We start from the raw sequence: 27,275 nt of genomic DNA, 5'->3' as shown, positions 1-27,275 counted from the left end.
GGACCACTTAATGTAAGTGTTGGGCCCATAGGGTCCATATGATGGGCTCAGGGGTTTACTGAGTCTTTTAGTGAATTCGGCTGGGCCTTGTATTAAAGGCTGGGCCGAACCCATGTGGCTGGTGTGTAGATCAATGCTTGGGTCCCATGCCATACAAAGAAATCCAACTGGGCAGCAGATTGGAAACTAGTTAAACACTGAACATAGAATGGGCCAAAAGCCCATTTCGAGCTGGGCTGATATGATCACCCATCTATGTGGCGAATCTGAGATTAATGTTAGTAAAAAGATTGGGCCTTTAACCTTATCCACTCTAGGAGACCAAATTCAAATTAGATTTGAATCTGGTAACCTCTTGATAAGATCAGGAGTAAACTAACTTAATCTGTAGATAGGATTGAGATAATCCCCTATCCAAATACAGATTTGGATTGGGATAACTCCTAATTAGAAATGGAATGCTTGCAAAATCGATAGAGTTTCAAGAAAAAATAAAATACTTTGCTGAACGTTTCTCCATTTCCAAGAGTAAGTAACTAATAAGCAGTGGAAGACAGGAGTGAGCCTTTTTTATGAGTTAGGACAGTCAGGATGGAAAGCAATACTGCAAATAGAGAAAAGGGGTTTATGGTCAAAATCTATGAAAAAAACAATAAGGAAAGCCCTTGATTACATTCTAAGACTAGTAAAAAGAAAAGAAAAGAAAAGAAAAATGGTTCTAACAGGTAAACAATGAACTTCTCTTTTTCTAGTTTGTAGTAGCTGGTAACGGGATCTGGTATCCATGATGAAGCTGTCAACCCTTCTTTCATCATTACTCTATCCATCCCTTGGTTCCCAATTCCACTCCTTGCCCCACCCCTGACCATGATAGGCAATGAAATGGCTGCCGCCGAATAATCTTGCCTGTTAATAGAAACTGAGACACCATCTATGAGAGCAAAGAAAAACTTAGCATTGGAGAGACAACCACCCATTTGATCTGCAATCAGTAAGAGATTTAAAACCGGCCCACCTATTATTGATATCGGATTAAGAAAAAAAAAACCAAACACCCAAGGAACCAAGCCTATGACTCTTCCCGTAGTCTCTTGCTCTTCTCAAAATCTTCTCCTAGATTCGGAGTGAACTCAATGAAGTAGAGAAGGTAGAGGGACGCTAGGTTTTCCTATGATTTCAGCAGCGATCGGTGGAAGAAAGATGAGAGAGAACAAACTTCTGGTTTCAGGTTTAGTGCAGGAAGAGTGAAAGAGAAGAAAGAGGCGGGGTGCAACGTGTTTAAAAGGGGTCCTGAGTACGGATGTAATAGGCATGTTAGGTAAGCATAATGAGTGAGTACATAATAGCTGTGTGACACATCTCCCAGTTAATGTGTCTTTCATTCAAACGTTTTTGCTCCGCTAGATACAAATTATTCATTATTTTATTATCTTTGTCAAAATAATTAAAAATAAAAATAATGAAAAAGAAAAACCTAAACATGTTGGGAGTTGAGACTCATTTACGTTTTCTTTTTTCATTGTTTTTTATTTTTAATTATTTTGACAAAGATAATAAAATAATGAATAATTTCTGTGTAAAGGAGCAAAATGTTTGAATGAAAGGCACATTAACTGAGATGTGTCACACAGCTATTATGTGCTAACTCATTGTACTTACCTAACATGCCTACTACATCCGGACCCGTTTGAAAGAGCCGAACGAGTATTCTTGCTTTTTTGAGGGAGAGAGCAGCCTGTGTTTGAAGAGAATAGGCTGCAAGGGACGCATGCGAACGGTGTGAGCATGGTCGCATCAAATCCGATTTCGCATTTAAATAAGAAGGAATTTTGAGAGGGAAGATGGAGCCCGCGCAAAAATCAATGCGCACAATTGTTTTGTTATTTTTTTTAAGTATTTTATTTCTTAAATTAATGACGGAATTATTTAAATAATAATGGTGAGTTTTTGAAATTCATCATTAAATGATCATCTATTATTGTAAAATAATAACAACCATACATAAAATTCGATTTGGTGCACATTGAAGGGTATTGACGCCAATCCAAGAAGATTCATGCTATACATTACATGGCACCACCTCGATCGATCAAAGAAACTCAGAGCCTTATCAACCAAGTGGCTGCCCTCATCCGATTCATGTCAAAATCGGCTGACTGCTACCTACCCTTCTTTCGAGCCATCAAGAAACTGAAGGACTTCCAATGCACCAAAGAATGCCAACGAGCCTTATCGACCAAGTCCCTACTCGAATCTCCACCACGACCTCGAGAGTGGGGGGCAGGCTCAAGTATAAATAAGTGGTGTCACTCCCTAGGTAAGCAATCTTGGATTTTCTACTTTCAAGCTCTCTAGCATCCGGGTGACCTTGTTTGAGCTACCTCTCTCAGATCTCGTCTGACCCCTTGTTACGCACTTACTAACTTCACCGTCAGAGTCTCCACCCCTAGGATAACACCCGGGCCTCTAACATGCTTCTTCCTTCACAAGTCGGACTTTTTGGCCTTCAACTTGATAAGCCCTCGGACTCAATTAGCCCTCATCTACGGAAGCATAATTACAATGTTGCCCTCGGCCCAACCTTGACAGGAATGGAAACCTAAAAATTTGAGCAATAAATAGTCGACCTGTTTGACTCAGCGACTAGGTCAGGTTAAACGCTGCAATTAAAGTTGAAATAAAATATAGGGTAAAATACAAAAACCTCCCCTAAAGTTTCTAACAATCATAAAAACCTCCCCTATAATTTCATTTTAGCAAAAACCTCCCCTCTATTTTTGACAAAATTAACAAATACCTCCCTTCTGTCAATGACCAAGACGGAAAATGTTAAAGAGGTGATCATTTTTTTCAAAATACCTATTTTACCCTTTCTCGAACACTGTTCATCTTCTTCCCCATTCGAACCCAGAAGTAGAGGCAACAACAACACCCCTTTAAATCTGATCTCTTCCTCTTCTCCCATCTTCTTCGACTTCTTATTCTTTTCCATTCTTCTTCTTCTTCTCCTTCTTTTCTTCTACTTCTTCCTCTGTTTCTTCTTCTTCTTCTTCTAGCATTGTCCCCTTCCATCGCCCTTGTTTTCTACCACCGATAGGGGAAGAAAGGGTGTCCTTGGTTTTGATCTAAAAATGATTACAAAAGAAATTAATAATCTGAAAATAATAAATAGAAGTTCTGAAGAAAACAAGATGGTAATCATGGAGTTGGGACTTGGGAAGACCTCGGATCTGAGATCTCGTTTGTGTTTGTGGAATTGTGGATTCAGAGAGACTTCTGAGTTAATGTTAAGAAGGAATTTGGATTTCACAGATTTTCTTTTGATTTTGATGACTGAGGAGTTGTTTCAATCGAGAAACATGTTAAGCCATGTAGTAGTCATTACTCATTAGTCAAAAAGAAAAAAACACAATTTCAAAACCAAGGGCACCCTATGCCTATACCAATGTGGTGTGTGGTAAAGAATTTCATCTTCTTCCCCTTTCGAACCTAGAAAGCGATCCGAAAATGGATGCCGACAGGGGAAGGAGAAGAAAGGAGGGGAAGGAGGAACAAGAAGAAGAAAAGAGATGGAGAAGAAAGAGAGGAAGCACAGAGGGGCAAGAAAGATGGTGGGAGAAGGTGGATCGACGTTGAGTTCGAATCTACCGCTGCAACCAGATAGAGAAAGGGAAAAAGGAGAAGAACAAAAAGCCAAAGAAGATGAGAGATTAGAGAAGAGGAAGTGATCAGATTTAGAGGGGTGCCGCTGCTGCCTCTGCTTTTGGGTTCGAACAGGGAAGAAGATGAACAATATTCGAGAAAGGGTAAAATAGGTATTTTGAAAAAAATGATCATCTCTTTAACGTTTTCCATCTTGATCATTGACGGAAGGGAGGTATTTGTTAATTTTGTGGGGAGGTTTTGCTAAAATGAAACTATAAGGAAGGTTTTTATGATTGTCAAAAACTTCAAGGGAGGTTTTTGTATTGTACTCTAAAATATATAAATGGACCCTGAACTAAACATATATATACATACATATATTACATATAAAATGTAATTATACATTTTTATTATATAATAAATAATTTATATTATATAAATAATTTATATTATATAAATAATTTATATTATATATACATTTTTATTATATAAATAATTTATATAACTTATATAGCAGATGATGTGTCACACTCTAATCCATCCGATTTGGATGGTTGAACCTCTGACCTGTGACCCAGCAGTGGGCCAGTGGCTCAACCTCTTGATCGGTTTTAAAACACTGCCTTAGACTTTGCACAGATAGAACGCAATCAGTGCCAATTAATGCTGTGGGTGGTTGCAGTGATATAGGAATGTACTTTCAAGTTAATGAAGGAACAATAGCCTTTCTAAATGTGTATTTTCATGTATATGTGTTTATATACGTGTAAATGGATATTGTCAAAGAGTGAATGGAAGTATAAGATTAGAAAAAATTAGATTTGACTGGTTAAACTAAACATTGAATAGTTTTTGGTCCAGCCAATAGCATAGTAGCTTTCATCATGGTTGCGTCCTCTAAGTGCTAGAAAATATGTTCTCCAATTTGCGCATGTAATAGATGCCACTTTTTGATATGATTTATATTATATATAAAAGTATCGATGCAGAGTGAATGCTTTTTCGGATTAATCGATTGTCTTCAGTTTGGTTTTAGTTATCGGTACCACCAGTTTGGTTAATTAAACCGTGAGCACCCCCAATTGTGCGTATTGAGTCGATATGGGTGTGTATCGATCCATATCACATTGTATTGGCCGTTATGGACTGAGACATATGCTATGCACACATGGTTTTTTACTAAAAAATGAGCTAGAATGGGGTGATTCAAACCCAAACCAATTACGGCAATACTGCTTAGTGTCCAATTTCTTAAACCACTAAGCCATTTAGCTTCTTGTGGTAATAAGTAAAATAAAATAACCTTATGAATTTTTTTGTCTAAATCCAATTCAAATAAATAATACATATTTATGTTTAACAACTCTAACAAAAAATTAAAAATAATAATATACAAAATCAGTATTTAATAAAACAATAGAATAAATAATCTAATAGATCCACATTTATATGAGAAGATTAATTATTTGAATCTCATGAATTTTATAGAAATAAAATATTTATAATAGAATAATTATTTTAATACTTAAAGTTTATAAATTTGCACATATGTATCTTAATATATATAATTTGATTTTCAATTTTATTATATTATTTCATTTTATTATTGCATATATAAACAACTTTATACATCAAAATTTCGTTTTAATATATATATATAAAGGTTTTTTTTTAATTTTTTGTCTATTTTATTTTGTTAATTTACTTTAAACTTTTATAATTATTTTTTTCAATTTTTTAAAAGATATTCTTCTCATGGCTTGGAGTGGTCCATGACTAGCCCAAGACTCGACCTGTGGACCAGCCCACGTTGGCCGTAGGAGACAAGGTAAAAAAAAATCAAAATTATGCAGCAGGAGGCGATAATTGAATGCAAAATCCAAGAAACCTTAACATTAAGTCTCATTTTCCACTTGTGTAATGGGACTTCAGTGTGTGGCAATATCCGTCAAATGAGCAATCTCCGCAGGCCATTCCCCATCAACTTAATTACATTTACAATCCATAATCGAGACACGGCCAACCAGTTATATATGGGGATCATCCAGCAAAATTTGAAAAAGTGGTGACATGGTTGCGTCCTTTGAGTCCAAGAAAATCATATACAGCCCCATCAATTCCTAATGATAAATGTTATAAGTCAAACACCCCTGCACGGCAAGGAAATTAACATAGTTTCCTTGGGGAAGTGCACATGCATGCAAACTCTATATAAATGAAAACCACCAAAGGAATTGGACATGGATCCTCAATTACTTAGCCTTTAATTTGTTCTCCTCTTATTCATCATCATATATATATATAGTTATCAGCTACTTCAGACGACAATGGCGTGCCAACTCATAACCTGTGCCATGGCCTCGCTATTGATCATCATTTTAGGAGCTTCTACTTCTCAAGCCAATGCCCGCACTCTCCAACAAGCATCTATGTTGGAGAGGTTTGAGCAATGGATGGCTCGCCACGGAGTTGTATACCAAGACAATGTAGAGAAGGAGAAACGCTTCAACATATTCAAGAACAATGTCGACCGCATAGATTCTTTCAACTTGGGGTGCAAGTGCAACTAGGGTTCAAAGCATTACAATACGTACAATTCACTAACAAAGCAATCAATTCAATATATATAGGATGTTGTTGGGCATTCTCGGCAGTGGCAGCAATAGAAGGGATTATCCAAATCAAGAAAGGCCAACAAATTTCTCTATCTGAGCAACAGCTGGTAGACTGCAACACTGAAAATAATGGCTGTGACGGTGGTTTTATGGATACTGCATTCCAATATATCCAACAAACTGGAGGCTTTAACAGCGAAGAAAACTACCCTTACAGAGGACTGCAGGGAATGTGCGACACAGAGAAATCAGCATCCCATGCAGCAAGTATCAGTGCATATGTGGGCGTCCCATCAAATGATGAGAATGCGTTATTGAAGGCAGTAGCAATGCAAGAATCATGTTTCTTCCCCTCTTGAGTTAGTATTTTCTGATGTATGGGGACCTATCCCAACTTTATCAAATAAAAGATTCTGGTATTATCTTCTATTTATGGATGCATATTCAAAATTTTCATGGATTTTTCCTATTGAGCGAAAATCAGATGTGTTTAATATGTTTCTTAAATTCAAAAATCATGTTGAGAATCTTTTCTCTACAAAAATCAAGATGTTTCAGAGTGATTGGGGTGGTGAATTTCGCTCTCTCTCCCGTTATCTTGACAGTGCTGGTATTACTCACCATCTTAGTTGTCCCCACAGGCATGAACAGAACTGCAATGTTGAATGCAGACATTGGCACATTATTGAGTCCACCTTATCTCTATTAGCGTCCTCTTCTCTCCCTCAGTTGTTCTGAGCCGATGCTGCTGAAAATGTAGTCTTTCTTATCAACAAACTACCTACTCTAAGTCTTGGTAATCTCTCTCCTCATGAGAAGTTATTTGGCAAACCTCCTGATTATTCTATATTGAAAGTATTTGGCTGTAAATGTTTTCCTCTACTTTGGCCTTATAATTTTCACAAGATGGATTTTTGCTTTGCTCATTGTATCTTTCTTGGCTACCGCAACAGTCACAAAGGGTATTGTTGTTACAACCCTGCTACCGACAAAGAGATCATTGCTCACCATGTTGTTTTTTATGAACATTCCTTTCCTAGATTGGTATAGTCATCGCCATCTCCCAACCCTGCTGCTCCTACTGGGGTTACTCTCCCCTCTTTGGGTTTTATTAATTCTTACACGTGTCCATCTTCTACTGATTCTGTTCCTGAGGCATCTCCTGATCACTCACCATCTATATCTGTTACTAATGAGGAATCTGCCACTTTTTCCCCTAAACCAGAACAGGAAGCTTCCATCACTGATGATCTCTTACCAATTCGGCGCACCAAACCTATTCAGGAGTAGCATGACACAACCCATGCCATGGAGCCCCCTGTCCATACTCATACTATGACAACTAGGTTAATGGCATCCAGATTGGCTCAAGCTCTGACATCTACTCGCCACCCTCTTCCTCTTGCTCTAGTCCATGATGTTACTGCTCAAGAAGAGGAGCCATCTTCCTACGAACAAACTGCTAAGTCCCCTCATTGGCGTTCTGCTACGACTGCCGAATTTCACGCACTACTCCAGAATGGCACTTGGGAGTTGGTTCCCTATGATTCCTCTATGAACGTCGTTGTGTTCAAGTGGGTCTTCAAAATCAAATCGCACCCAGATGGCTCGATTGAACATTACAAGGCCCGTCTTGTCACGCAAGGTTTCATTCAAGTTCCGAGAGTTAACTTCATTGAGACCTTCAGCCCCGTTGTCAAACCGACAACTGTGCATGTTGTTCTTTCACTAGTAGTTTCCCATGGATGGGATATCCACCAGTTAGACGTCTGTAATGCCTTCCTCAATGGTTTTATTACTAAGACGATCTATATGTGCCGACTGAAAGGATTTGAGGATAGTAATTATCCTGATCATGTCTACAAGCTTCATAAAGCCCTCTATGGTCTCAAACAGGCTCCCCGGGCCTGATTTTCTCGATTAAGTAATAAACTATATGATATTGGCTTTCATAGCTCTCAATGTGATCCTTCTTGTTTATCTATAGTCAAGATCAGATTATAATTTATATTCTTGTTTACATTGATGATCTCATTGTTACTGGCTCTTCTTCTCTGCATGTGTCTCAGCTTATTAGTAGTTTGTCTCAAACTTTTTCCCTCAAGGATTTGACATCGTTGCACTATTTTCTTAACATTGAGTCTCACTGTGATGCCTCAGGTTTGTTTCTCTCAGCAAAAGTACATATTGGACCTCTTGTTGAAGACTAATCTTGCTGCAGCCAAACCGGTTTCCAGTCTATTGGTCACCTCTTCTCATCTCTATTGGTTTGATGGTGAGTTACTCCTTGATCCCACTCAGTATCGGAGCATAGTGGGTGCACTCCAGTACATCACTCTTACTCAACTGAATGTTGCTTTTGTAGTCAATAAAGTGTCAATTTTTGCATGCTCATACTACTGAGCACTAGACTACAGTTAAACGTATTCTACTATATCTGAAGGGTTCCATTAACACTAGTTTATTTTTCTTGGGTCGTGCATTAGAGACATTGATTGCTTACTCAAATGCTGACTGGGCTAATTGCCCTGACGACAAACAATCTACTAGAGACCATGGTATCTTTCTTGATTCTCATTTGATCTCGCAGAGTGCCAAGAAGTAGCTGACTATTGCTCACTCTAGCACTAAGGCTGAATTCCAAGCTCTAGCCAATGCCACCACTGAATTCTTGTGGCTCAATTCTCTTCTCTTTGACTTGGGGTCAAACTTAGATCTCCATCGGTTCTCTACTGTGATAATATTGGGGCCACGTATCTTGCAGCTTTTCCCATTTTCCGTGCTCGTACTAAACATATTGATGTTAATTTCCATTTCCTTCGGGATCTTATCGTTAAGAAGTGTATAATCGTGTGGTTCCTTTCCACACAAGATCAACTTGCCGATATTTTCACTAAGCCACTTCCTTCTCAACGGTTTGAATGGCTTAGGTCTAAGCTTCAAGTGCTTCCAACCCACTTTTCCTTGAGGGGGCATATTGAGAAGCTGACCAACCCTAGGTTGACCAACCCTAGGTCGGCCAGCCCTAGCTCTTCCACTCTTAGAAAATAAAGCTCTAGCCTTCCTACAAAAGAGAGCTCCAGCACTCTTACCAAAGAGAGCCATAGATCTCTTACAAAAGAAGGCTTCAGTCTTCCAACCAAAGGACCAGCTACAATACAGAATACTCTTACCAAAGATAGATCAATCAGAGCATAAAGGAAACTCTCTTCTTAGCAAGTTTCCTACTGAAGACCTTTTCTTATTGCTTTGTTTCTATTATTGTAATTGATTGTAATTTATTCTTTATTATTTTGTATAAATATTCAGCCATGTACAGTTATTCATCATAGTGAAATTTGACCTATTCTTTGAAGAACATTCTTCTCTTAAACTTTAACTAAGATAAAGTAGAACCAAAATTATATATGCAGCAGTAGGCGGTAATTGAGTGCAAAAGCTAAGAAAACAAAACATTAAGTCTCATTTTGCACTTTATTAATGGGACTTCTGTGTGGGATCATCCATCACCCAATGAGGCCGCTCCTTATCAACTTATTTATACTCCATAATCGATACACGATCAACCATGTATATATATAGATAGATAGATAGATATGATCCAGCAAAAATTGATAAAGGTTGTGGCATTGCGTCCTTTTGAGTGCAAGATAAAATTAAGCACAGCCTCCCAAATATTGAATGTATTATTACCACTCTCACACCACTAAATTTCTTAATTAAAAATGTCAAGTCAAACACCACTACAATGCGGAGCTCATAGATTCTTTCAACTTGGCCGAAGATAGACCCTACAAGTAAAGCATAAATGTATTTCCTCAATGAACTGATGAATAGTTAAAGCACTACCATTATGGGTACATAAATTTTGCAGAACAAAGGCCAGTGCTGAGGCGAGGTCAACGACATTTGCTTCGAATGTCGTCAACCTTGAGGGAGGCTGCGACCCTATGAGCACTGATCAGATCTATATGGATCCTGTCGCGTCTCTTTTTCAGGTGGTCCAAGAAGAACGTCCTATTGGTCCATACCCTTTTGACATACGTCAATTCATCCCGAACATCAACATTTCTATGCACAACTGCCTTAACGATCCTCATGTAGCTCTTTAGATGGGGAGAGGTGTGCTCCTCCCCCAGGATGTGTAGTACTATCGTGGCTTGGACCTAGCTGAGGTCGGCCCAATGATGACTCAGTGAGGAATTTCTCCATAGAAGTTGGAGGCTTCAATTCAATTTCCTACCATAGGTCGGGGTGACAGACACCGTTTGTTGCCACGATGAGTTGTACAACCATGTCAATGTTAGGGATTTGGAGATGCTCCAAGTTGAACCTCATAATGTATTCACAGAGTGTCTCATTAGGTCTCTAAATGCTATTTAATAGGTAGGTCGCAGACTTAGGGTGCCTTTTATGGGTGGTGAAGTGAGTGGTAAATAGATTGGCGAGCTAATCCCAACTTCTTATGGAGTCGGGGACCAATCCTGAGTACCATTGCCGAGCTGTATCCCAGAGGGTTTTTGGGAAGGCAATAAATAGGCTTGCATCGTTGGCCCCGTGTAGTTGCATTAGGGCTTGGAAATTATTAGCATGGTATATCGAGTCTATCATTCCATTGTAGGATTCAGGGTTGGGTGCCCTGAAGTTCTTTGGTCATGGGGCCATAAGTATCTCAGGTTCTAGTCATGAGGTGCAAGATATTGGCCACCCAGATAAGGTGTCTGCTTGGCTGCTTGCTTTGCTTTCTTATTTCTTGTCCATCACGCTCACAGATAGAGTGAGATGACTTTGCTTTGAGGTGCGGTGAGTGCATCTGCGTAGGGTGGCAATTTTTCTCGTCCTTGACAAGTACCCGAGCTCCCCAACCCGACGAAGCTATCCCTGCCCCACCCAGCCGCAATTCATATATATATATATATATATATATATATATATATATATATATATATTATTCATTTATTTGATTAATAAATTATAAAAACTCAAAAACATAAAAAGAAAAATTAAAAATTAAAACTTAAAAGACAAAAACTATTCTAAAAAACTCTCGAGACTTCTTGAGTCTTGACTACCACTCGATAGACAGAGGTGAGAGGACAAAGAAAGAGTCTCAAAGAACCCTAGTTCTTCTTCTTTCTTTGTCTATTGTCGCCAATTGTCATCACTCATCGGACATCAGACATCTTTGGTCGTTGACTACCACATGATAGAGGTCATAGGACAGAGAAAGACTCAAAAAAAAAGAATTAAAAGCTAAAACCCTAGTTCTTCAATCTCCCTTCATCTATCGTTGTCGATCGCAACTTGCAAAGGTCCTCACTCTCTCTCTCTCACTCTCTCTCTCTCTCTGTCTCTCGCTTTCTCTCAGTCTCGGTCTTTGTCTAATCGAGGATTCGGGTCTTTGACAGGGAATTCATCCCTATCCGGGTCAAGGATGGAGGAGAATTCCTTTCCCCGATGGGGATGGGGGATGATTTGGGGGTCGAGGTCGGGGATGGGTAATGTAATCCCTGCCCTGTTTCCATTCCTACGTCTATGACGCCTTCTTTTGGATCCTTTGGAGGAACTGGCGGCTTCAGTCCCTATGGGAGTAGTAGCTCAACTTTCTACTGGGAGCTGATTTTGATTTTGGTCAGGCACCCAGTTCTCTACAAGGGGTCGGTTAAGGTTTTGGTTAGGAACCCGGTCACAGACCTGGTTGGGAATCTGATTGGGAACCCAAGCAGATGTTGTGGGAATCTGACTAGAAACCCAATCAGATGTCAGGAACTCGGTTAGACTTTGTTGGGAATCTATCTGGGAACCCAACTGGTTAGACACCCGGTTCTCGCTGGTTCTAATGTTGTTGTTGTTGAATCTGCGGTTGTTGTGTCTATTGTTGCCCCCTATTAGGGTGGCAAACTTGTCCTCACAGGCTCTCATCTGATTGCTAATTCCGCAGATACATTACACCAGGTCATAGAACTAGCGCGTGTCGGCTCCAGTGGGAGCCACGGAGGGCTTATCTGCAGGAGGAGGCGCATTCACATGAGATGGTGTCATGGTTGGGTCTAGAGTGGGTGGGACGCCTGGTGGGGTTAAAGGCACATTTCCGGTAGTCACTGAAGGTACTTATGGTATCATTCTAAGCTGCTCGTGTCCCTTAATGATTTGATTATTGTTGTTGTTGGAGGGCTGGTTGCTTGATGAAGACATGGATATTAGTGTAAGATGCTTAAAAATGAGAACTTAGCTTTTTTCCATGTACTCTCACAGATGGCGCCAATTGATGGTATGCGATCAGGCGGCTCTCACGTGGCAGATGACTTGGATGCCGAATCGGATGCTCACATTTAGTGGCCAAGCTGTATCATTCTGCAAAAGGCGAGAGTTAGAGTGCTCGGGTTGTTTTTACCCGGGGTGGGCACTCCAATGCTTAAGGCAACAAAGAGTTCTTAGAAGGTCTTAAGAGATTAGAGAGTGCGAGAGCTTATAATCATGCATACCTCTTCTGTAGAAATGAGACCTTTATATAGGCGTAAGTGCTCAGAGACCTTCTAGTAATGGGTCTCAGGTTCTCGCAGAGCTGTTTCCGTTAAGTTGGGAGAGTAATTATGTCGATTACGTAATCTGTGCAGAGGGCTTAGGTCCATCCAATTGGCTCTTATGCGTGTAATGTAAGTAATCCGGCCCAATGGTCGATTCATTAATATCTGGAGAACTCGGTCTAGCAACGGATTTGTGTGACAAGTCAGTGAGCACGCTCTGTAGGTCGCCAGCAGTACCTTTCTTTGCTCGATCGATCTACGAAGTAAGTACTCCCTTGTTCGGAGGTCCTTCAAATCGGCCAAGATGAGGTATTTTTGGTCAGCCCCGCTAGGTGCTACCAGCCAACCTGCCGAGGTGATCTGCTTACTTAGCACTGAGATATCACTTGAAAGCCACGTATCATAATATCATTTGGTGGACCAAATTACCCCTCATCACCTCCCAATTTCCTACTCACTTTTCCTACTCTTAGTCTTCTCTTGAGATAGACGCTAGCTTTTAGCTCATGGACTTAATTCTTTTCTAAAAGCCTACCATTGACTTACGTTCTTTAATCATGTCTTATGTTTTTCTAAGATGTCCACAACCACAAGGTACTTGGAGACACCTCCCATCTCTTATCAACTTAATTAATTCCATCCCATACAATCGAGAGTTGAGACACGGCCAACCTGTTTCAGCCCAGATTTCCTACTCACTTTTCCTATCCACTCTCTACCCGCCGTGAATTACATCCAAACATCTCTTAATTCAAAATAAAGAAATTAGGGGTGACAATGTTGACCCTGACCCTTTTGACCCACCCAACCCACCCGCTTCAAAACCCACCCATTTCAATAGTGGGTTATATGGGTCAAGTGATCCATTAGGGTCAAGGAAAAAGAGGGTCAGAGTGGGATGGGTCGAGGGTACCCATTGGGTCAAAAGGGGTTAGGGTCACTTGGGTAAGGAGAGGGTCGAGAGAGGGTAAGACCGTAAGAGGAGAGGGTCGAGAGAGAGTTGCTGCAAGAGTTGAACTGTTGAACAAAGATCTTTGGGTTTTTCTCAGTTCTCAGTCAAATGAACTTCCACCATTGAAGATTAATCCATTATTTAAGTTTCAGATCTTTGCTCTTTGTTCCACTAGTCATTAGATCAAGTGCAAGATCAAAAGGTGTTAGGGTTTCAATCCATTTGTGGTTATTTGTTTCGCCATTGAAGCAAGTTCTCCACCATTGAAGCAAGATTGTCCTCTCTACCATTGAAACAAGTTTGTCCTCTTAGCTTCAATGCCATTGTTTCTCAGAGTTCTCAAATCTCAAGTCGCGTGTACATCAGAGTTTTGGATAGGTAAATCTTTTGACATTGCTCAACCTTCATTGATTATCTGCCTCCCATAGTCATATTGTTCAATTAAAAAGTTGAACATGAAACATGTCTGAAACTTGTCCCTGTTGCATATATTTTGTGCCAAAAGTGCCCAAAACATATATCTACTCTCTAGTGGACACAGAAAGATCCCCATTGGTTAGGTGGGATGATTCATGGCAAGTTGAGTCATGGGCTCATGGGGATCTCTCTGTGTTGGACGACTATTGGAAGAAAAAGATAAAACAGAGAAAAGAACGAAATGACTACAAGGCTGCTGGACTGGATCAATGAATGTCTCCCTTAACTTGTTGCTTGTAATGGAGCTTCATTTATTAAACACCGCAGATTTACAGTATAGACTAATGCAAATCAACCCAGCAAGTATGTCTTTAGTTTGTTCTTTTATCAAATATCTAAGGCCGCTTGTCTTCTCGTTATATCTCGTCTAGAGGTAATGGTTTTAATTAAGTTGGGTTGACGTGAGCGTCCATTCTTGATAAGTTTATTTCTTTTATTTTGTTTAAGATTGACGATGACTTGTCTAAACTTAGATTCTAAGGCTACCATTTGCCCATGCCCATTGAACATGGTCACTATTTTATGACAATCTTATCTAATATCTAGCACTGAACCCCACATCAGTTCTGTAAATTTAAATTAAGGTCCATGGCATTGACTGATTGTTAATTAAATTGGAGCAATGGATGTCACATCTTCTACTATGCTGCACAAGTCCAAGCTCATAACAGTTGTATTGTTATAATTTATAGCCTCAAATCTGTCGCTCTATTCATTATAATATGGTTTGGTAAAGAAGTTTTCAATCAACACCATGGGATGGTCTCCAATGAATTAGGAATATTGGATAGAACAGCAAAGTTTCAGCAAACTGTTTGACTTTAAACATGACTTCATTTATAAAGAATTATCTTCAGAACTTTAAAGAATATTGATAGAACTTCTCTGTGTCATCCAAATTAAATATTTGATACTAGAAACATTCATTTGGAATCATATTCTAGTTAGCTGATTTTTGAACCTATCACTCTCCATTCTAGGAGGGTGGGACACCTAAGTAGCTTACCCCAGGTTGGAACACATGGAAAGTTATATGCCCCCAAACTATGTTAGAGGTCTTGTGTCTAAGTAGCTATGAAAAGTCCCTAGTTGTCACCAATGACCCTTAATCACAATTCACAATGTGTCTAATCTTCCAAGCTCACTCTTTTGATTAAAATAACATTAGCATTATACACCAGAAATGCCACACTTCAACAACTTCAGCTTTTTAACTTCTCTGATACTTATGGTTTATAACTTTAACCCAACACAGACATGATAAGACTTGATCATGCCCAATCTAGCTTCTAAAATCAACATTCCAAATATTTTCTCAAAATCTCTATGTTCTTTTTAATTAAATAAGGTCTATTACTTTCCTTCTTTTTTTTCTTCTGTTACAAATAGCAAGGCATGAGTTTCTGCTAGTATATTGTCACTAATTCAGAAAGTATTATTTAACGAAATGAACATTTTCACCGATCTACTAGACCAACCCATAGTTTCCTGATTCAGCTTCCTGCTTGTGTGGTACAAGTTGGCCTTGATTCATAATGAAGGAAAATTACAAATTGGGGTAAACCATGCACAAGCCATAATATTTTATTTATTTTGTTTATAATTAAGGAACAAGTTAATTACTTTCTTTGTAAAATAGAAAAATAAGTAAGTTGGTTGACAAATTTCGTGATATATTTAAATTTTTAGAACATAATTTCGTGATATATTTTGTAAAAATATAAAGTTATTTTTTGTGTTTTTAATAAATATTTTAAAGTTATTATTTAATTTTGTTAGAATATTTAAATAATTATTAAAATTTTTTAATCCAAACTTTCTTTAGAGAGATATAGATAAAAAGTAGGGGAGAGGATAAATAGGAATTAGAGATAATTTAGGAGAGAAACTCTCTACTAAATTAGAGATAATTTTGGGGATAAATTGGAATTAGAGATAATTTAGAAGATAAATAGGAATTATAGATAAGTTTGGAGAAAGCGGGGGATAGTGGGGGATATAGTCATGGAGAAATTTTAGAAGCACCCCCTCTCTCAGCTGGAATTCTCACCAGCTTTCCAAAATCTGTAAAAAACTCTATAAATTTCCTAGTTTTTACAGGATTTGCACAGGGACCCTCAAAGGTCACAATATTGAATTTAACTGGGAAAATGACACATTTTGACTATTCTAAGGCCCAAGTAACACTAAAATGATGCTCGTTGAGGCATCAAAATATAGAGTTATCAGGAACCAACGAGGGCTCGACTACCTACGTTTGCCCCCCAATGGAGGTTCCTTTGTTTTGGTTGTTTTTTGGGGATGACATGCTGAGTTTATGACTAATGTGGTGAGAGGTTGAACTGGATTTTTTGTTTAGATTCCCACAAATGGTGTCAATTAATGGTGATCTTATCACCTAACTGCCCTACCGGAGGACAACTCAAACGAGTGGTGTTGAGGTTGACAGACCAGTATGCAGGAAGAAAGATATCAGAGTACCTGGGGGTTTCGACTTCAGCTAGGCACTCCGATGCTTATGTTAGTCGAGTTTAGTGAGCAAGAAAGCGAAGGGAGATTCTAAGAGCTAGAGAGATAAAATGCAATGAATGATGAGTACCTTGAGAAGGCATGGACGACATGCCGCCATTTGTTTCGGAACCGATAGGCATACTAATCGCATAAGGATAATGTGTCATGTTTATCGGTAACCCAGAGGTCGGCGGGCTACTCAAGTCTTTGTCTACCCAGGTCAGGGAGGTCAAGTTGTCATCCAAAGTCACCAACTCATTCTCCCGAGGTGATGTGCTCCACTCTGCTGTGGAGTGACTTGCTGGTCTTCCATCAGTCGAGACGTAGGTCGAGCTGGTCGGCTTGGGCAGACTTGGTGGGTGCGACCTGCCTCCATATGGCGCTGACATGTCATTAAATGGTTTGGGCTAGCCACATGGCTCTTCGTGACCGAACGGTTAGATCACCCCTCATCGATCACTTATCAATTACATGTATACGAATGTTTATATACGTGTAAATGGACACTTGCGAGAGAGTGAATGGAAGTACAAGACTAGGAAAAAATAGTTTCGAACTCATTAAACATTGAATAGTTTGTGGTCCAGGAAAGAGTAACATTGATCATGATTGCGTCCCCTGAGTGCTAGAAAATATGTTCCCCAATTTGCGCATGTAATGGATGCCACTCTCTCATATGACATGAGGAAAGTTCTTACTGAATGTTACGGTTCAAGTTGGATTCTCCAATTAATTGGGTGCAAAAGCCAAGGAACCTCTTCGGCATTTGTCTCAATGTGTAGTTTTCTTAACTTATATTTGTGACGATTTCACGGGTGGGTTATCAACCTGTTCAACTCGGATTGTTGAACCATTGACCTACAACCTGGAGGAACAAATGGGTCAACAAGTTCTATTTTTAAATTGGTCAATTATAAATAGCATCAAATATGCCAATTTGTATTGATCAACCGAAAATGATTGAAGATGAAAGTGGAAACATTAAACACAACCTTAATCTCCAACTCTAGACCATCTCAATCATCATATAACTTTATGAAGTCTGAATACTTACTTTTATTCTAATAGTTTTTGTCAGTCACATCTGTTTTATATGATGTATAAAGGACACTTGTGACAGACCGAATGCAAGTATAAGAGTAAGTAAATTAAGTTGCTTTTTGTCACGGTTCCGTTTCCAAAGTGCAAGAAAATATGATTCCCCAATTTGCGCATGTAATTCTTGCCACACCCCCTGCACGGCAAGGAAATTAACATAGTTTGTATTGTTCTACTTGGGGGGAAGTGCATGCAAATGCAGCTCGATCGATCTATATAAATGAAAACCACAAAAGGAATTGGACATCGATCCTCAATTGCTTAGCCTTTAATTTGTTCTCCTCTTATTCATCATCATATAACTAGTTAATTATCAGTTGTTTCAGACGACAATGGCCAGCTGTCAACTCATCACCTGTGCCATGGCCTCGCTATTGATCATCATTTTAGGAGCTTCTACTTCTCAAGCCAATGCCCGCACTCTCCAGCAAGCATCTAAGTTGGAGAGGTTTGAGCAATGGATGGCTCGCCATGGAGTTGTATACCAAGACAATGTAGAGAAGGAGAAACGCTTCAACATATTCAAGAACAATGCCGAGCGCATAGATTCGTTCAACTTGGCTGGTGATAGACCATACAAGCAAAGCATAAATGTATTTGCTGACCGGACCGATGAAGAGTTAAAGCATTACCGTAATGGCTACATAAATTTTGCACAACAAAGGCCATCATCAAAATTTCCCCATGGCCGCAGTTTCAGTTACGAAAATGTGACTGATGTTCCGCCAAGTCTAGACTGGAGAGAAAAAGGAGCTGTTACCCCCATCAAAGACCAAGGCCGTTGTGGTAAGTGGCAATATATATATATATATATATATATATATATATATATATATATTTTTTTTTTTTTTCTTTTCTACCAAGTATATATATAATTTGGGCTGCAAGGGCAACTAGGGTTCAAAGCATTACAATACGTACAATTCACTAACATAGCAATCAATTCAATATATATAGGATGTTGTTGGGCATTCTCGGCAGTGGCAGCAATAGAAGGAATTATCCAAATCAAGAAAGGCCAACGAATTTCCCTTTCTGAGCAACAGCTGGTTGACTGCAACACTGAAAATAATGGCTGTAATGGTGGTTGGATGGATACTGCATTCCAGTATATCCAACAAACTGGGGGAATTAACAGCGAAGAAAACTACCCTTACAGTGAGGAGTGCAGGGAATGTGCGACACAGAGAAATCAGCATCCCATCCAGCAAGTATCAGTGGATATGTGGACGTCCCATCAAATGATGAGAATGCGTTATTGAAGGCAGTAGCAATGCAACCAGTTTCTGTCGCAATAGACGCTAGTTCCAACGACTTCCTCTTCTACTCAACTGGTGTTTTTACAGGGGAATGTGGAACTGATTTAAACCATGCTGTTACAGTGGTTGGTTATGGTACAAGTGAAGAGGGCATGAAGTACTGGCTACTCAAGAATTCGTGGGGCACTCAGTGGGGAGCAGATTGGAAGCTAGTTAAACACTGAACATCTAATGGGCCAAAAGCCCATTTCGAGCTGGGCTGATATGATCACCCATCTATGGGGCGAATCTGAGATTGATGTTAGTAAAAAGATTGGGCCTTTGACCTTATCCACTCCAGGAGACCAAATTCAAATTAGATTTGAATCTGGTAACCTCCTGATAAGATCAGGAGTAAACTAACTTAATCTGCAGATAGGATTAAGATAATCCCCTATCCAAATATAGATTTGGATTGGGATAACTCTTAATTCGGAGGTTTTTAATCAAGAAGAAAAGAGGAGAAAAACAAGAGAGAAAAAATACATCATTTTTCGAACTAGGATTTTGGTGAAAGAAAACTCCCTGCGAATTGAGATTAGATCTCATTCATACTCCAGAGGGAAGAAAAGCAGTTCAGCCATCTTCGATCTTTGCAACAATAGGAAGTCAAGAAATCAGTTCTTGACATCAGTCTTGCAAGAAAGACTGAAGAATATTCGGTGTTCAGAGTTTCCAAAGGATTCTTGCGAAGGATCCAGTGTGTAAGATGCACCCTGCTGGTTCCGTTCCATCCACAGTTGTGTCATCTTCAGCAGGAGCGGATCTTGGTTTTTTCTTTGGGCATGAACACCAACTTTGGGAGATACTGTTTCTCCGAATCAGGTATAATCCTCCCATTTACCTTTTGGTTCAGATCTGATTTGATTATGGTTCAAATAAGATCATTGAATATGGTATTCTAAATTTAGGGAATACGATTCCCAATTGAAGGAAGGTAGGAAATTTTTGAAATTCGCCCACCCATTCTGCAACCTTTTGGCATCCATTAGATAGATCGTAACATTCCTGTAGAAAGGTCAACAAATTTCTCTATCTGAGCAAGAGCTGGTATTTGTTGGGCATTCTTGGATTTTGGTACTCTTTGTCATGCAACAAGTATCAATGGATATGTGGATGTCCCATCAAACGATGAAAATGCACTATTGAAAGCTATAGCAAAGCAACCAGTTTCAGTCGCCATACACGCTAGTCGTGACTTCCATTACTATATTCAAGTGGTGCTTTTATAGGGGAATGTGGAACTACTTTCAATCATGATTTTCAAAATCGGACCAGATCGGACGGTTGGATCAGAAAAACCGATAATCAGTTATTTGATTGGTTCCGTTTTTTCTTTAAAATTGTTTTTTTCCTCAATACCATTGATTTTGGTCAGCAAACTGTTGAATCGGCTGATTCACCATTCAAACCATTCGAATTGTTCGAACGATTTGACCGTTTTTTAATTTTTTTATTATTTTTATTAGAGTGAACCAATCATTCGAGTCAAACAATCAGACTGTTCATAGTTTATATAATATAAAAAATTATATTAAAAAGAAGCAGCTAGACGTGGGATGCATGTTATATGGAAGTTTTGTGGGTTGTAGCATGGAATATTTCGTATTAGTTAAGTATTAAGCGCTAATTATTTGTCATTGCTCGTGTAATTAACTTAAATTATAATAGTGAATGTTTACCTAAGGTGTGTAATTTCCTCTATATGATATATTGTTGTTATCACTTTGGACCATTTGTGTTTGAAGTTTTTATTATCTAATTGTGTATCATACTTTCCGGATAGAATCATGCCCTACCGGACAGCTGGACTTAGAAGTTATTAATTTTTAAACAACATTGCTGGACTTAGGATCATGCCCTACTAAAATAAAGATTAATTATTTTAAACAACACTGCATTCCTTCCTTATAATAGTTATTAATTTTTGTTGTTTCACTTTAATGATAAAAATACATCTTTTACCATATTTTTAATTTAAATCATATGTAGGGGCGAGCAAATGGGTCGGAACTGAATGAAACCAACCTCAAATTAGCCTTGAACTGCCCCTATCCAATCTCTTATAGGGTAGGGTCTAGTTCCAAATTCTTGAAACCAAGCCCCACCCAAACCAATTTTAGGGTCTAGGGGTTTATCCTACCCAAACCAATCTGATGAACCACCCTTGGTTGGTCTTGGTGTAACTGAACTTGTCTTGAAATAAACCCCAAAATACTTTTGAGAATGTGAAGATTTAAGCCAAAGCACTTATGGTTGCAAAGGCTATGGTCTGACCATTGAATTACTTAAGTGGTTTGATAATTTGTTTTCATTTTAATATTTGAATGTGTATAAAAAATAATGTAAAAGGTAATATTTATAAAATTTAATTTATAATGATAAGTTTTGAACCATATATTAATATATTATGATAATTTTCATACTAAATTACTTAATTTAATCAATAAAGATAATATAAATTATAAACTATATATTATATTTATTGAAAATCACGTTTTTAAAGAACGTGTTTCATTTTTTTGAAGGGAGAGAGTAGATCTTGGAACCAACCCTAAAAACACCAAGGCCAAAACCGACCTTCACAAAATAGTTTCCAATTCCAAAAACCTACAATCCATAAAACCAAACCGAACCGATCCATACTCACCCCTAATCACATGTATTTAAATCTAAAATGTTTAAAACGTAAAAATCCAAACACATTCAAAATCTAAATCACGAGTACTAGGCCTGGGTCCATACAAGAGCATTTAGAATAGGCGCTAAGCCCGGCCCAAGATCACCCATGGGCAGTTGTGTGTGATTTCAAAACTTTAATATATTTAGAAACATAGAAAATAATGAGAAGGCGGTGGCTGGTATTTTTACAACATACGTTTCGGTTGTAAACTGTCGGGACTCTGGAGCAAATGTGATGAATTGCAGGGAAGATGACATACCGAGACCGAGAGAGGGGGAGGGAGCTGGTCGAAATGGAGTGGATTGATCCCTTTTCCCACCAAGTCTTCTTCTTCTTCTTCTTCTTCTCCGAGCCAAGATGTTAGCATAGCACATTCATCAAAATTTGATTCAAATTCAATATCTCAGCCATGGCTTTGAACATGAAAATCTTAACTCAAGCTCTGGCAAAGACCGCAGCTGTGATCGAGAGGAAGGTACAGACCACAGTCCAAGAAGTCACCGGCCCAAGGCCCCTTCAGGACTACAATCTGATCGAACAGATTGGATCTGGCGGCCCTGGCCTTGCATGGAAGCTCTACTCTGCCAAAGCCCGTGGATCGATTCCATCACAATATCCAATCGTCTGCGTATGGGTCCTCGATAAGCGGGCATTCTCTGAGGCACGCGCTCGTGCTGGTCTGTCCAAGGCTGCGGAAGACGCTTTCTTCGATATAATTCGTTCTGATGCTGCTCGGTTGGTCCGGCTTCGGCATCCGGGAATTGTTCATGTGGTTCAGGCATTGGATGAGAATAAAAATGCGATGGCCATGGTCACTGAGCCGCTCTTTGCTTCGGTTGCTAATACGCTCGGTGCAGTTGATAATATCGCTAAGACGCCCAAGGAGCTCGAGGAGATGGTAGGTAATGGAATTTTGTATCAATTGCAAATTGGAGGATCTATTTCTATTTTGTGCTTTCCTGGTTTATTTAGGCTTTTCTTTTACATTCCTGTTCTTTTCCTTTCTCTATTACAGTATTCACATTTGGTAATTCAAATTGGTTTCTTTTATTGAGAGATCTATTGCTGTTTTCTTTTTCCCTAGAAAGCTAGAATGCAAGCGAGCTTCACTTTAATTCTACATTCATGAGTTGTTGCTAAATGTTTTATTGGATGCGTCTGGAGAACTATATATTCTGCTGTGATTGCAAGGTCAAACTAGAATCATGTAGGCATAATTCAGTGCAATTGATGTTTTTCTCCTCCTAATTGCACTTTGTCCCCTTATTAACTTAACACAGAGTTACTGGAACAGTATGAATACTTTCCCTTAAGTGTTCCTTAATATGGAAAAATGAATTTTATAATATGCTTATTAGCCAGTAATTCTTGTTTTTTAGATAAGAAACAGAAATCTTGTTTCACAGTTCATACTTCGAGATATGTGGTAAACTAATGGCACCCACTCCAGAAGTTAAAAGAAATATTGTTCTTTTTCCAGGAAAAACTTTGCAATGAGATTCTTCTGATAATTTTAAGTCAGAAAAAGACTCACTCTCTGATGTAGTACAGGACGTGTATTACCTTACTAAATTAAAGATGTGTATGTTCATGCCTGATATAGATTGCCTCGTTATTGAGATGTATACCTTGTTCTCTTCGCTGGTTCAGGACACTGTATGTCACACTGACTTAAGGAGAATTATGTTGGTGCTAGATGCAGAGTGTGAACTTTCTTATAGAAGAGAAAGTAGACTAAGATGGTTAGGTTACATGCATATACTATCGACAGCACCTGTAAGAAGAAGTGATCTGTTGCAAGTTAAGAGGCTAGAAGGGCTAGGGGAGGGGTACACCAGAAGGACGTGGATTGAAGTAGTAAGAAATGATTTAAATGCTCATAATTTAACAATGGAATGGCATTAAACAGAACAGAATGGTGAAAGAGGATTCATGTAGCCAACCCCACATTAGTTGGGATAAGGCTTGAATGATGATGATCAATTGATGATGGTGTTTTTTCTGTTATACTTATACCTAGTGCTATAAGGTGGAACACAATTGGATATCTGCCTTCTAGAAAGGCATGAGGATGCTAAGGTGTAAATTATTGCATCTCTAAAGGTTGAGATGTATGCTGGAATTATCTGCATATTGTTTATCTTAAAAGAAGTGTATACCCCTTCTAAAGATGGTTCTGATTGACAAAAGTATAAGAAAAAAAATCTAAATGGTGAAGAACTTAGACAGGACAGACTCTGTGCTTGGACGTTTTTCATTGCGTCTTTCTGTGAACAATGTTGAGGCATTGTTCAAGAAATAATCCATGATAAATTTTTTCTTTCTGTTCCCTGGAAATAAGATGCAAAAGAAGCAAATGTTCTTTCTTCTTGTTTGGTGGAAATTATTTGTGAAGTCCTCTCGAAATTTTCTTTATGCAAGAACCATGGTCATGTTTAAATCCCATGTCATTGACTATGCCAAAGGCCTCTTTTTATCAATAACAAGTGGGTTTTCATTAAAAAGTATTAAGGATTGAGTACAGGAATGTATTAAGGATTGTTAAAAAGTATTAACATGTAATTTTTCCCATGCCAACGGCTTCCTAGAAGTGCAAATCAATCTTAGATTGTTATATGCCTACAGAAAATGGGTAGTGCACTGATGTGACAGTGTGACACTGGGGATAGCTTTTTGTTGATATCCTACCATATATGTTAATTGGACTTCCTTGATTGCTCTTACATGGGAAAAATTACTTGGTTTGTATATCTTTGACAACCATTTGATGTTGATGGATCTCTTTTGACCTTTAAAACTTCTACAAGCCTATCTATTCACCAACTTGTTTATTTCTTTTTTGTGAGATGTAAGAGAAGATGGATTTATAAAATATTAAGGCTAGGGAGAACTCCTAAAATACAATGTGGGTCTTTGAATACTCAACTCACTGTAAAATTGATTGATGATCAACGTTATATTAATACGAATATCTAAGGTGTTCAATCTCAAGACAAGATCACTATAAAATCATAATCTGATCAAGAACATCAAAAGTTCCTCTTTCTACCTATGTGGCACCTATAGTGGGGTGTGAAATCCAGACTATGAACATCCTTCACCTAAGATGGAAAGAAGGAGCTCATGACAGAACGCAGGCTGTATTTGTGTAGTTGGCGTTGGATGGGTAAGAAGCAGAATAGAGCTGTTGGATGGATGCTTGGTTGAGAGATTTTAAAGGCAAATCTTGGAGATGAGTTTTCTGCTCATTGGCTGCTGCAAGAATGATGTCTTGGTAATCGAATTAAATTTATAGCCATTGGTAAGGGGATTTTCCTGCTTCGCTTGAAAACAAAAGGATGATGCTGTTTAAGTTCTTACTTTGGAAATTGTTTCAGAGATTGCTGGAATTTTGTGTTGATCATTGGTCTACAATGAGGGGTTGTATTAGAATTGATAGACTTTTTAAGGTGGTGCATTGGATTAAGTCATTTGAACTCTTCCATCCCTTCTCTGCAGATGATAGTATGGAATTGGTGAGCATGGTGCAGAGGGAAAAGAAAAGTTATAGAAGTTGGACACCAGCGGAAGAGGGCTTCATCAAGTTAAATATTCATGGGAGCAGCATGGGTATCTGGGACCTTAAGGGATAGAGGGTGCATTTAGAGATGAGAAGGGCAATATTAGGGCGTTGTTCTCCCGGGCAATAGGGGAACGTAACTCTCTAAGAGCTGGAATTATGGCTAGTTGGCTACAAAATAGGGGATACAAAGGTGTATTAGATGAAAATCAAGAAGATTGTGATTGAAGGTGACTCTAAGGTGGTGGTGGGCTGGTTGCAGAGAAAGGAGGATGTTCTATTGATTTATAGGAATGAAGCAAAAACGCTTATGTGGCTAATAGCAGGGATACATGTGCAGGTGCAAACAATACAGAGATTGACCAACTCTTGGGCAAGGCATGGGCAAGACACAGGGTGGTTAGGAATGAATTATTTTGGGCTGAATTCTATTGTTTGCTGAAATGGTTAAGTAGAAGAGCAAGAAGAGATGAGAGGAGAAGAGAAGAGAGCTGTGTATGGGCGGGAATCTATTTTCAGCTGGCCCTAGAAACTAGTACATATATTAACATTAGGAAGATACAATGAAAGGACTAGAATGCCCCTGATTAGTGATGGGACACCTAGACAGTACAAGAATAAAACCAGTTTAGGCCCAATAACAGAATATAACACTAAAACATAGAATGTTAAGCAGACCCACTAACACTTAATCACTCGACACAACACTAATTTTATTTTTATGGGTTTAAGAAACATTGTGTTTCTCAAATAGATGTTTAACACTTTGTACTCATACTTTTTTTTTGTGTAATTAATAAATTGCTATTACTTTATAAAAATGATAGACTTTTTAGTTTGTTATGGATTAATGTTGTTGGGATTCCTCTCCATGCCTGCTGTTTCCTTTGGTAGATGTATATTCCCTCTCTAGGTCTAGCCACCCTCTATTCTTAAGAAATATTTCAGAGGTCCCAGATCTTTGATTTAAACTCTAAGGCTAAGAAGTCTTTCAACTTTCGAATCTCATTCGAATCATCTCCTGTAACAACCATATCATCAACATAAACAAACAATTCTGTTAGTTTCCCTTCATTTATTTTATAGAACAATGTGTAATCAGCACTGCTCTACTTGTACCCAACAACCTTCGCTGCCTTGCATAATCTTTCAAACCAAGCCCTTGGAGATTGTTTGAAGCCATATAATGTCCTCCTTAGTTTGCATACCTTTCTTCTCATGTAATACCTTGGAGGAGGGTCCATGTAGACTTCTTGTAGATCTCCCTTTAAGAAAGCATTAACATTTAACTGATGTTATTCCCAAGAAAATTTGCTGCAAGAGAGAGTAACACCCGTATAGCATTCAATTTGGCAACTGGAGTAAAGGTCTCTATATAGTCAATCCCTTCCTTTTGGGTGAATCTTTTTGCAACTAATTTGGCTTTATACCTTTTGGTGGAACCATTAGCCTTGTGTTTGACTGTATATACCCACTTGCACCCTACATTGCTTTTCCTGGCTGGTAGATCCACAAGCTTCTAAGTGTTAGCTTTCAACAAGGCTTTCATTTCCTCATCCATGGCTTCCTTCCATTTAGGATCAATGATAGCCTCTGAGTACCTAGAAGGGGTAGAGACAAAGGACAAGGCCAATACAAAAGAGTAATAGGCAGGAGACAAGTGAGAATATGAAAGAAATATATTAATAGGTTGAAGAGTGCATGAACGAATCGGTTTCCACAAGGCAATAAGAAGATCTAAATAAGGATTAGAGGAAGTAATTGGAGGAGCAATACCTTGGCCGGAATCTGATGTTCCTGATTGGTCGTAGTCATTCACTAGTAGGTCTCTCTTCGATAAACACTTAGCTGCCTTTCATCATCAAGGTCATCATTATAGGCATGACCAATTGCCTCAGGACAAGGAGTAG

At 38.7% G+C, this 27,275-nt stretch overlaps 1 protein-coding gene and 1 pseudogene across 5 annotated transcripts in view; both read left to right on the top strand.

Annotated features, from left to right (window-relative positions):
* The first annotated feature begins 18,157 nt into the window (after positions 1–18,157).
* Positions 18,158–19,308, top strand: LOC148802949 (senescence-specific cysteine protease SAG12 pseudogene; annotated as a pseudogene).
* A 2,663-nt stretch (positions 19,309–21,971) lies between these two features.
* Positions 21,972–27,275, top strand: part of LOC104590942 (SCY1-like protein 2 A) — a 113,497-nt gene continuing 108,193 nt past the window's right edge. For 2 of the 5 annotated variants that reach the window (XM_088896545.1, XM_088896546.1), the window contains exon 1: positions 21,977–22,704. In XM_088896545.1, the coding sequence (XP_088752671.1) occupies positions 22,216–22,704 (489 nt within the window). In that variant the 5' untranslated portion in view covers positions 21,977–22,215. Of the gene's footprint in view, positions 22,709–27,275 lie in introns of all 5 variants that reach the window. The other 3 variants (XM_088896542.1, XM_088896544.1, XM_088896543.1) reach the window with 3 other exon arrangements.

The sequence above is a fragment of the Nelumbo nucifera genome, chromosome 1 (assembly GCF_055504915.1).
Source record: "Nelumbo nucifera cultivar China Antique chromosome 1, China Antique-T2T, whole genome shotgun sequence".
NCBI classification, from domain to species: Eukaryota; Viridiplantae; Streptophyta; class Magnoliopsida; order Proteales; family Nelumbonaceae; genus Nelumbo; species Nelumbo nucifera.
Note: the sequence above shows the minus strand (reverse complement) of the source record. Positions and strands in the feature narration are given on the sequence as shown.